The following is a 12,645-nucleotide window of genomic DNA, read 5'->3' on the forward strand; positions in this document are numbered from 1 at the left end:
CGGAGGAAGAACGGAGGGGGACAGAAGCAGAATGGAGGGGGACAGCCGAACGGAGGGGGCATGGAGGAAGAACAGAGGGGGACAGCAGAATGGCATGGAGGAGGATGCGGTGACAGTCAGCGGTGATCGTGTCTGGGAGAATTACAAGCACCGATCACCGCTGTAGAAATTTCACTAAAGCAGCTGAAAGCCGCTGGGGGAGAAGCTTGTAACTCCCCCACGCACCGATCACTGCTGACTGTCCAGGTATCGGGTGAAGCATCGGGAGCATTTGCCCGAGTACAAGTACTTGGGCAAATGCTCGGTATCGGTGCCCATACTTGTAATCCAAAGTACTTGTATATCAAAGCAAATTTCCCCATAAGAAATAATGGAAACTCAGATAATTTGTTCCACAACCATTTATTCCTAAATCCTTCATTTTATAGTCCATATTAAAAGATTATAGCAATGTAATAGGTTGTGAAACCATAAAATGTCTATCCACAAGTGGCAGCCTGGACAGGGGGATTAGAAGCAGAATCCAGCAGGAGCTACAGAGTTTAAAAGAGAAAAAAAACGCCTTTAAGTGTAGCAATATAACAGAGTGAAAAATTTAAGGGGGTTTGAATACTTTCTGTCCCCACTGTGTGTGTGTGTGTGTATGTATGTATGTAGATATAGATATAGATATATATAGATATATCTCTCTCTCTCACAAAAGTGACTACACCCCTCACATTTCTGTAAATATTTTATTGTATCTTTTCGTGTAGCAACACTGACACTTTGCTACAATGTAAAGTAGTGAGTGTACAGCTTGTATTACAGTGTAAACTTGCTGTCCCCTCAAAATAATTCAACACACAGCCATAAATGTCTAAACCGCTGGCAACAAAAGTGAGTACACCCCTATGTGAAAATGTCCAAATTGGGCACAAAGTGTCAATATTTTGTGTGGCCACCATTATTTTCTAGCACTGCCTTAATTAACCCTCTTGGGCGTGGAGTTCACCAGAGCTTCACAGGTTGCCACTGGAGTCCTCTTCCACTCCTCCTTGATGACATCACGGAGCTAGTGGATGTTGAAGACTTTGCGCTCCTCCACCTTCCGTTTGAGGATGCCCCACAGATGCTCAATAGGTTTTAGGTCTGGAGACATGCTTGGCTAGTCCATCACCTTTACCCTCAGCTTCTTTAGCAAGACAGTGGTCATCCTGGAGGTGTGTTTGGGCTTGTTATGTTGGAATACTGCCCTGCGGCCCAGTCTCTGAAGGGAACGGATCATGCTCTCCTTTAATATGTCACAATACATGTTGGCATCCATGGTTCCGTCAACAAACTGTAGCTCCCAGCGAGGCCTGTTCTGAGTGGAACCTGTCCTGTTAAACCGCTGTATGGTCTTAGCCACCGTGCTGCAGCTCAGTTTCTGGGTCTTGGCAATCTTCTTATAGCCTAGGCCATCTTTTATGTAGAGCAATAATTCTTTTTTTTTTTCAGATCCTCAAAGGGTTCCTTGCCATGAGGTGCCATGTTGAACTTCCAGTGACCAGTATGAGAGAGTGAGAGCCATAGCACCAAATTTAACACACCTGCTCCCCATTCACACCTGAGATCTTGTAACACTAATGAGTCATATGGCACCGGGGAGGGAAAATGGCTAATTGGGCCCAATTTGGACATTTTCACTTAGGGGTATACTCACTTTTGTTGCCAGTGGTTTAGACATTAATGGCTGTGTGTTGTTATTTTGAGGGGACAGCAAATTTACACTGTTAGATCCCTTTCACATGTGTGGATCCGTTTTCAGACATCCGCCTGCTCAGCAGGGATTGATCCGTTGATCCCCGCTGAGCCGGCGGATGAGAAGTCTGTCTCTGCACACTGTGCAGAAACTGACCTGTCAGATCTCCACTCTCCACTATGGGGGGATCGGATGAAAACCGACCGCCTGTCCATTTTCATCTGATCCGATCCGCCGGACGGATGGAAAATATGATTTCCATCCGTCTGGATTGATCGGATGTCAGTGGACACGTCATCGCTGATATCTGACGCTCCATAGAGAAGTATGGAGCGTTCGTTCACGTCTGCCTGAAGAAACTAACAGGCTTATCTGAACAGTCCGCACGTGTAAAAAGGCCCTTATACAAGCTGTACACTCACTACTTAACATTGTAGCAAAGTGTAATTATATTACAGGCCTTTTTGTAAATTTTTTTCTCTTTTTAATCAACAATATATACTTACCCTGTGCAATTGTTTTGCACAAAGCAGCCTGAATCCTCTTTTTCTGGGGCCAGCGCTTCTGGCTCCTACTGCTTTGAGTGCCCCCCATAGCAAGCCACTTGCTACTGAGTTACTCGCATGGGCTTGACTAGCTGCACTGTGTGCTTCTGTGTGTGTCTTGACTTTGCCCCGTGCTTCCTCCTCACAGGGGCCAATAGCTCCCACTGCTCCATCTGAGTCCTGTGAGGAGGGAGAGAGCAGTGATGCTGCTCTCAGTCCCAGAGCTGGATCGGGGTCAGGTAAGTATACAAGGGGCAGTGATAGCCTAACAGGATCATGGGCCCTGGGCAAAGTAATTCACTGGGGCCCCTATCTGGGAGACAGTGGCCTGCGTTAAACAGTGGGTATGGCTAAGTTATGCTACATATTACGCGTGTCGTTTTAGTCTTTTTTTTTTTTTTTTTTTAATAATTAACCCCTTCACACCAACGTAACGCAAATATGCTTGTGGTTGTGGGTGATGATTTTTTTTTTTTTTTTTTTTTTTTTAGTTTTTAGGGTCTGCTTTCTTGTAATAACAACCGATGTCATGACATCACTTCCGGTTTACTGAAGATTTAAAGGCGCCAAATTTAAAAAAAATGACAGTATTCAAAACTGTCAAACTTGGTGTTTTGAATGCTTTTAAGTACAAAGGAGGGATTTGGGGTCTCTCCATAAAGAGTAGCTGTCACTGCCTATTACTGTCACAAAGGATGTTTACATTCCTTGTGACAGCAATAAAAGTATTCAGAATTTTTTTTTTTAAAGGGACAGTGTAAAAATAAAAAAAAATAGATTTTTTTTTTAGCGCCCCATCCTTTTGTGCTCACTCACAGAAGCGATTGTGCCCGCAAATGTAAACAGTGTTCAAACCACACGTGAGGTATCGACGCAATCGAAGTGAGAGCAATCATTTTAGCACAAGACTGTCTCTGTAACTCTAAACTGGTAACCTGTAGAAATATATAAAGCGTCGCCTATAGAGATTTTTAAGTACCGTAGTTTGTTGCCATTCCACGAGTGTGCACAATTTTAAAGCATTACATGTTTGGCATCTATTTATTCGGCACAACATCATCTTTCACATTATACAGCAAAATTAGGCTAACTTTTTACTGTTTTTTTTTTTTAATTCATGAAAGAGTAATTCTTAAAAAAAAAAAAATTGCTGCACAAATACAGTGTGACAAAATATTGCAATGATCGCCATTTTATTCTCTAGGATCTATGCTAAAAAAAAAATATGGGGGCTGGTAAATGAACATTACTCACCATATGAGAACCTCATATTTGTTTCTCTTGCCCATGTAACCTGTTTAACCTTGTACAGCCTTGTATACAGATCGATTATTATTTTGCACAGGTAATTGGTATGTGAGGCTGAAACTTAAAATAGTTATAAAGGCTGAAGGTTTTTTACCTTCATGCATTCTTTGATAGTGCAGCTCCCCCCCCACCCGCCTTCTCTTATACTTACCTGAGCCCAATCTCGATATGGTGATGTGCAAGCGGCTTGTTTTGGTGAATGCACTTGGCGGCGAAGAGCCTGGAGCGCCGATAGGGGGCCTGAGAAGAGGAGTATAGGGGCTGCATTGTTCAAAACCATTGTACAGAGCAGGTAAGTATTACATGTTTAAAAAAAATAAAGGTTTACAATCACTGTTAGACCCCTTTCACACTGAGCTATTTTTAGCGGCGTTTTAACGTTGGATTTGCAGCGCATTTCGGCCGCTAACGGCCGAGAAAGGATTAAAACCGCCCGCAATGCGCCGCAATGGCGGCATCCCAGCGCTGCCCCATTGATTTCAATGGGGAGCAGCGGTAAACACATCGCTCCAAAGAAGCTGCTGGCACGACTTTTCCTGACGTCCTGCCAGCGCACCACTCCGGTGTGAGAGCCCTCAAGCTTTCACACTGGAAACAATGGAGCAGCTGTTTGAGGGCGGATTGCAGGCGCTATTTTTAACGCTATATCGCCTGCAAAACTCCCTCGGTGTGAAAGGGGTCTAAGGGGGAAACTTGCACCCTTTTACATGTTGTATTTCTGTTGTATTTCTGTATTGATGAGTTTTAATTATATTCTCTGTTTATATAGGAAGTCTGCCAAATCCCGAAGCCGCAGTCCTATCTACTCAAGAAAATCCTCCTCGTCTCGTAGTAAAAAACAAAAGTCTCAGTCTCAAAGTCGCCATTCCAGTATTTCACCTGCCCGCTTGCCATTGAACTCCAGCTTGGGTGCTGAGCTGAGCCGAAAAAAAAAAGAGCGGGCACTAGCTGCTGCGGCAGCTGGTAGAGACTCTAAAGGAGGTCAAGTGATAAAAAAAGAGATTGGAGATGGAAGAGGGCTCCCAATATTGGATGCCAAAAAGACAAACAAAAATCTTAAGGTGGACAAGTGTGTCTCTGATACAGAACTGTCAGTGGCAACAAATGTAGATGCAAAGGTATTATCTAGTAATGTCAAATCCGAGGAGAATGAGAAGAAGCTTCTTTTACCAGTGAAGGATGTGAAACAATCAGTTAAGGATGGTAGAGCTTCTAGTGTCAAAGAGGAGACCTTGACACCAATGGAGGAAGTGACAGACAAAGAGAGGGAAAAAGATATATCACCTCCTTTGCCTCCTGTGCAGTCTCCTCAACCACCTTTACCTGCTTCCTCTCCACCCCCCCAAACTCCTCCACTTCCTCCTCTTCCTCCTTCACCAGCTTTACTTGTACAACCTCCACCTCCTCTGCCACCTACTCCTACTTTGTCAACCCTTTCTATTTCTATCACCGTGGCTGCCTCAGTAACATCCTCCACCCATACACGTTCTTCAACAGTATCCACTCAGGCAAACACACAGCCTCCAGTTATCTCTTCCACTAAGCCAGTTACAGCTGTTAATCTTGCTATCCCACATATGAAAACGTCAACACTTCCTAATTTACCCCTGCCACCTTTACTGCCTGGAGAGGATGATATGGAGAGGTGAGTACCTGTTTTTTTGTACTGTGTTGCTTTAAAGATTGTATATCAGCTCTGTAGTGCTCCTAGTTGTTCAGTCTCCTTCAAGGTAGTTTGCAGGTTAGGATTTCTCATATGAATGCTTGTATATTAGGAAATGCAAATTTGCTCAGCATCCTTTGCTACCTTTTGATCACAAGCTGATTTTCCAAACCTGGATGAAGTGGGACTAGATTGAAATTGGGGAATACTACTATAGCCATGCATTAGGAGGGAGCATAACAAATTCCTGAGCAGGGAAAATATGGTTCATGCAAAATCTTTGTATGGTGTACATTATTATGAGAAGTAGTAAATGCAAGTAAGGGAGCATAAATGTAAAAACCAATCAAATTATTTAATAGATGTTAAAGAGGTTTTTTCTTATTAGATCTCCTTTAGGTGGCAAGTTTTTAGGTGTCTTGGTTGCCTGGCTCCTGAGAACTTTTTGTCCCTCTATTCAGAAAAAAAAAAAAATCTTTTTAGCCTTAAGGGCTCTTTCACACGGAGGATCCGTATGTCCGTTTTTCATCCTTCCGTTTTCGGATGAAAAACGGACATGTATCCCTATGGAGCGTCGGATGTCAGCGGTGACATGTCCGCTGACATCCGACCCGCTCCGATCCGAAAAGTGTAACGGAGGAAAACCCTACTTTTCCATCCGTGATCGGATCGGGTGACGACGGACTCTACGGTCCGTCATCATCTGATCCCCCATAGGGGAGAGCGGCGCTCTGACAGGTCCACTGTGCAGCGACGGACCTGTCATTTTCCTGCTCAGCGGGGATCGACGTAGCGATCCCCGTTGAGCAAGCGGGTGTTCACGGGGCGGATCATCACTGATCCGCCCCGTGTGAAAGAGCCCTTAGTCATACTTTTCAATAAAGTTCAGACAGATTAGAACACCTGCCAGGGTTGTATTTCTGTCTATGCTCTGTTAGGAAGATTCGCTCTCTCTATTTGTTTACTGAAAGTGAAAGACCATACCAAATTTTGGGTTGTCCCCAGAACAGTAACAGTAAATTTGTACCTATTACTAGTGTCCTCATTGATAACCAGGGATTCATTTACCTTTGTAGGGATTTTCTATCGCTTCTGTTTTTGGGGTTTGGAGCCTTCCTTTCCGAAAGTCAAAATGGCAAAGAAAAAGTTTTGTCTTAGTTCTACTTTAATATAGTAGCATTTTACTAACAGAACATGTACATTCCTTGAACAGCTAATTTATATAATGTTAATTGTCATTTTATGTGGAGTATGTGGTTTTACAATGCTTTTAGGTGTTTAAGTGTTTTTTTTTAAGTAAGGCGTTTGAAACATTGATAATGAGAATATTACATTAGGACTAGGGTGTTAAAAGCATTCGATTGCCAATCCCCCCCCCGTAACCACCTCCCCCTGCAAATAAAAGCAGAAAATACTCAAGCTCAACCGCACAATTGGAAAATACTTGCTGAGATTTGGTGCTCAGGCTGGGGGATCCCCACTCCCCTGTTCAACCATCCAAAGCAGAAATTAAGCCGTCAACTCAGTAACTCCTTGGTAGTATCTTTTTACTTGGCTACATCATATACACAGGATCAATGCTTATATGTTTTGGCTATTACAGCCTTAAGGCCTGTACACACGATAAAAAAATCGGAAGTAAAATTTAGTCCGATGAACAATCTGCCGGTTTTCGGATCGTCGGTGCTTTCGACAGCCGATTTCGATTTTTTTTTTGTACGACAAAAGCTGGATATGCAGACTATAAACTTTGTCGGATGTGAACACAACGTCCGATTTTTTTTTTTTTTTTTTTTCGCTTAACTAGTACGGTTTTCGTCTGAAAAAAATTGTAAGAGCAAGACTACGCATGCTCAGAAACGAAATAATACTTACAAAACTATTCAACACATTACGTCACTTCTGAAGTTGAATTCTGTCGTACGAGAATTTTCGTATGGTGAGTAACCTCTTCACTTTCGATCGTCCTGATTGGATGGATTGATAGCAGCGCAACCATTGGCTCTGCTGTCAATCAAATCCAAAGACGCGGGCGCAGGGGGGTGGGGCTGAGTCCGACATTCGTGTCTATAGATGCAAATGCTGGACTCGGGATCGCGCCCGCAAGGTAACCCCCTCGGGAGAGCGCTTCTCCTAGGGGGCTATCTGATGTGGGGAGGAGCTGTGAGAGCCGCAAAGGGACCCCAGAAGATGATGTTCGGGGCTACTCTGTGCAAATCGAGCTGCACAGTGGAGGTAGGTATATGTTTGTTATTTAAACAAAAAAACGAACCTTTACTATCACTTGAAGTTTTTTTACAACTTTTTTAGGGAAAAGCACCAGGGAATATGGTTACTTTAGAAATCCTTCACTGATGCAGGTCTTCTCAGTGTTGAACTTCCAGTGCCAAATGGGTTACGTGTGTGTATGCTTCTCCCCTTTTCAAAGAATGCTAAATGTTCAGTGAGTGAGTGAGAGGCGGGTCAATAACAGGATCCCTTTCCACTCCACTCTATTTTGTATTCTTTGAAACAAATGCAAGGAATTCTGTGATTGGAGGAAGACTGGGCGCTAAATGAGAGTAACTCCCTACATATACCGTCAGTCTGCAGGACATGGGATACACTTCATTACAGGTAGGTTATATCCCTGGTGCTTTTTCCCCAAAAATGTTTTTTTCACTAAACTTTAGTTTTAATGTAATTCTTGCTAGAGTAAAAAGAAAAACAAAGCACCCCCTTGCTAACAAAAGAGAGCTCATACTTAAAGCGGTGTTCCAAAAAATTTTTTTTAAAAAACTCAGCAGCTACAAACACTGTAGCTGCTGACTTTTAACCACTTACAGACTGCCGCATGCCGATATATGTCCTAACTTTGAACAAGGATATCGTTATGGCAGCAGCTACCTGCCATAATCCTGGTATCCTCTAATTCGTCCGGCGGCCTGCTTTCTGATAATAGAGGTCTCTGCGGCTGATTCGCCGCGAGATCACTTTTATCGGTGGTGGGAGATCACGTGTCCAATCACGGCTGATCATGATGTAAATAGGAAGAGCCGGTGATCAGCTTTTCCCTCACTCACGTCTGACAGACGCGAGTAGAGGAGAGCCGATCGGCTGCTCTCCTGACGGGGGGGTCTGTGCTGATTGTTTATCAGCACAGCCCCCCTCGGATCCCACCCAGGACCACCAGGGAAGCCGCCCAGGACCACCAGGATGGTCATCCACACTGGACCACCAGGTATGCCCCCTAGACCCCCAGGGAAATACCAATCTGTGCCCAGGCAGCTGCCAATCAATGCCCAGGCAGCTGCCAATCAGTGCCCACTCACAATGCCTACCACTACCATCAGGGATGCCTATCACTGCCACGTATCAGTGCCGCCTATCAGTGCCCATCAGTGCTGCATATCAGTGCCACCCTTCAGTGCTGCATATCAGTACCCATCGTCAGTGCCCGCTCATTGGTGCCACCTCGTCGGTACCGCCTTATCAGTGCCTGTCAGTGCCGCCTTATCAGTGGCCATCAGTGAAAGAGAAAACTTATTTAAAAAAAATTTTTTTAACAGAAACAAAAGCAAAACTTTTTTTTTTTTTTTTTTTCAAAATTTTCGGTCTTTTTTTATTTGTTCAGCAAAAAATTAAAACCGCAGAGGTGATCAAATACCACCAAAAGAGAGCTCTATTTGTGGGAACAAAATGATAAAAATTTAGTTTGGGTACAGCGTTGGATGACCGCGCAATTGTCATTCAAACTGCAACAGCACTGAAAGCTGAAAATTGGTCTGGGCAGGAAGGTATATAAGTGCCCTGTATTGAAGTGGTTAAACACGCCCCGTCCCGCTGAGCTCGCGTGCAGAAGCTAACGCATACGTGAGTAGCGCCCGCATTTGAAAACGATGTTCAAACCACACGTGAGGTATCACCACGATCGCTAGAGCAAGAGCAATAATTCTAGCCCTAGACCTCCTCTGTTACTCAAAACATGCAACCTGTAGAATTTTTTAAACGTTACCTATGGAGATTTTTAAGGGTAAAAGTTTGTCGCCATTCCACAAGCGGGCGCAATTTTGACGTGTGACATGTTGGGCTAACTTTACGGTTGTCTTATTTTTTAATTCAAAAAAGTATATTTTTTCCCAAAACCGCTGCGCAAATACGGTGTGACAAAGTATTGCAACGACCGCCATTTTATTCTCTAGGGTGTTCGAAAAAAAAAGTATGTTTGGGGGTTCTAAGTAATTTTCTAGCAAAATAACCTGTTTTTAACTTGTAAACAACAAATCTCAAAAAGAGGCACTGTCCTTAAGTGGTTAATACAAGAAAGGACTTTGCTTACTTTGGAAACCGCAGCTTGGCATTGCATGTTATTAAGCCCCCAAATCCTACTCCACCATTGATTGCCCCTAGTATGTATGATGCATGCATATTCTTAGCCCCCAGGTGCATAACTTTACATTTATCAACATTAAATCTCATTTGCCGCATAGTTGCTCAATTAACCTCTTGCCGACCAGCCGCCGTCATTATACTGCGGCAGGTCGGCTCTCCTGGTTAAACTCTGTCCGCCGGCGACCCGTGATCGCTGTGTACAGAGGCAGAAAGGGGAACTGCCTATGTAAACAAGACGACTCCCAGTTCTGCCTATGTCAGAGATATTCTGTTCCCAGTGATCAAGAACAGTGATCTCTGTCATGTCCCGGTGACCCCAACCCCTCTACAGTTAGAACAAGCTGAGGGAACACACTTAACCTGTTGATCGCCCCCTAGTGTTAACCCCTTCCCTGCCAGTGTAATTTTTACATCGATCAGTGCATTTTTATCGCATGTGTCATTTTGGGTCAGATTTGTCCGCTGCAATGTTGCAGTCCTGCTAAAAATCACAGATCACTTGCATTACCAGTAAAACAATAAAACAAAAATAAGTCTAAATATTTCCCGTAGTTTGTAGACTAAATAAATTTTGCGCAAACCAATCAATGTATGCCTATTGTGAATTTTTCATTTTATTTTTTTAATCAAAAATATGTAGAACAATATTTATCGGCCTAAACTGATGAATACATTTGTGTGTGTGTGTGTATATGTATGTATGTGTGTGTATGTGTGTATATATATATATATATATATATATATATATATATGTGTGTGTGTGTAGCTATAGATATGTATATGTGTGTAGAGAGAGAGAGAGAGAGAAGAATAATTGCGCTAATTACAGTCCATATATCCAATTGCAGGGCATGACAATTCCAATACTTGCATGTGGCTGAAAAAATTCCAAAGAAAGACAATACACTGGTGTAATCACAGATAAGCGTCCCACCACCTCATAAAAAACACACTTACCAGATAGCAAGCAAATTTGGGCACATGGCTTTAACCCAGCCCAGGCCTTTGCTTTCCATGATCAGGGTTCTGCATACAAGTTGATATGACCCTCAAATAGATACCATAAGCTCCGTGGGAGATGATTTTGCAATTAGCCCAAAAAGAAATAAATACAGACCATAGCGTGATACTGTATTGTATACGGAACACCCCAGTGATATTTAACACAGACAAGTGAGCCGCCACCTTAGAGATCATGCTTACCACATAACCCAAAGGAATAAACACATGGCTTTAGCCCAGTTCAGGACTTGCCTGTATATGTCCTTGCCTGCCCGCGGGTGGGGGGTCCGGTCAGAACCCCCCCCCCGGTGCCTGCGGCGGTCGGATTCTCGTCAGGGTGATCAAAGGTGAGGGGGAGGCTACTCATTCGTGGCTCCCCCCTTGCGATCGCTCCTGGCGAATGAAATGCTTCCTCTGCTTCTGTAATGTAAACAGAAGCAAAGGAAGTGACTCGGCTCGGTATTTTCTGTTCCGGCGCCGAGGAGAGAAGACATCGATGTGAGTGCACAAACACTACACACACAGTAGAACACGCCAGGCATACTGTACACCCCCCAATCGCCCCCCAATCCCCCCCCCCCCCGTCACACTGACACCAAGCAGTTTTTTTTTTTCTGATTACTGCATTGGTGTCAGTTTGTGACAGACAGTGTGGTAGGGCAGTTAGTGTTAGGCCCCCTTTAGGTCTAGGGTACCCCCCTAACCCCCCCTAATAAAGTTTTAACCCCTTGATCACCCCCCCGTCGCCAGTGTCACTAAGTGATCGTTTTTCTGATCGCTGTATTAGGGTTCCCAAAAACGCAGTATTAGCGGGATCAGCCCAGATACCTGCTAGCACCTGCGTTTTGCTCCTCCGCCCAGCCCACCCAAGTGCAGTATCGATCGATCGGTCACTTACAAAACACTAAATGTGTAACTGCAGCGTTCGCAGAGTCAGGCCTGATGCCTGCGATCACTAACAGTTTTTTTGGTAGCGTTTTGGTGAACTTGCAAGCACCGGCGTCCTAGTACACCCCGGTCGTAGTCAAACCAGCACTGCAGTAACACTTGGTGACGTGGCGAGTCCCATAAGTGCAGTTCAAGCTGGTGAGGTGGCAAGCACAAGTAGTGTCCCGCTGCCACCAAGAAGAAGACAAACACAGGCCCGTCGTACCCATAATGCCCTTCCTGCTGCATTCACCAATCCTAATTGGGAACCCACCACTTCTGCAGCGCCCGTACTCTCCCCATTCACATCCCCAACCAAATGCAGTCGGCTGCATGAGAGGCATTTTCTTTATGTCCTCCCGAGTACCCCTACCCAACGAAAACCCCCCCCCCCCCAAAAAAAAAGATGTCATGTCTGCAGCAAGCACGGATATAGGCGTGACACCCGCTATTATTGTCCCTCCTGTCCTGACAATCCTGGTCTTTGCATTGGTGAATGTTTTGAACGCTACCATACACTAGTTGAGTATTAGCGTACAGCATTGCACAGACTAGGCACACTTTCACAGGGTCTCCCAAGATGCCATCGCATTTTGAGAGACCCGAACCTGGAACCAGTTAGTTACAAAAGTTAGTTACAAAAAAAAGTGTAAAAAAACAAAAAAATATATAAAATAAAAAAAAAGTTGTTTTATTTTTCTTTCTCTCTATTCTCTCTCTATTGTTCTTCTCTTTTTTACTGTATTCTATTCTGCAATGTTTTATTGTTATTATGTTTTTATCATGTTTGCTTTTCAGGTATGCAATTTTTTTTATACTTTACCGTTTACTGTGTTTTATTGGTAACCATTTTTTTGTCTTCAGGTACGCCATTCAGCTGCAGCGCGGATTTATTTATCTTGACAGCAACAGCGTTTGCTCCCACGATATATAAAGCCGTGACTCCAGCGGAGGTGATAAATGCCGAAGCATGGGGGCGGAGGAGCGATTTGCTCCTACCTTTTGCGGGAGGATGCCCCCATGCTTCGGCATATTTAAACGGTGCATGTATGCCCATCATTAGAAGTGGGTGGATGAAGGGAGGTATTCTAATGGTGGGCATACCC

General features: G+C 44.0%; 1 protein-coding gene across 7 annotated transcripts in view; it reads left to right on the forward strand.

Moving 5' to 3' along the window:
• CDK12 (cyclin dependent kinase 12) overlaps nt 1-12,645 on the forward strand; it is a 480,052-nt gene that overhangs the window by 51,786 nt on the left and 415,621 nt on the right. For 6 of the 7 annotated variants that reach the window (XM_073608346.1, XM_073608342.1, XM_073608343.1 and 3 more), the window contains exon 2: nt 4,346-5,221. The exons of the other annotated variant lie outside the window; for it this stretch is intronic. In XM_073608346.1, the coding sequence (XP_073464447.1) occupies nt 4,346-5,221 (876 nt within the window). The remainder of the gene's footprint in view (nt 1-4,345; nt 5,222-12,645) is intronic. 7 annotated transcript variants of the gene reach the window in all.

Source organism: Aquarana catesbeiana, linkage group LG12, assembly GCF_042186555.1.
Source record: "Aquarana catesbeiana isolate 2022-GZ linkage group LG12, ASM4218655v1, whole genome shotgun sequence".
Classification (NCBI taxonomy): domain Eukaryota; kingdom Metazoa; phylum Chordata; class Amphibia; order Anura; family Ranidae; genus Aquarana; species Aquarana catesbeiana.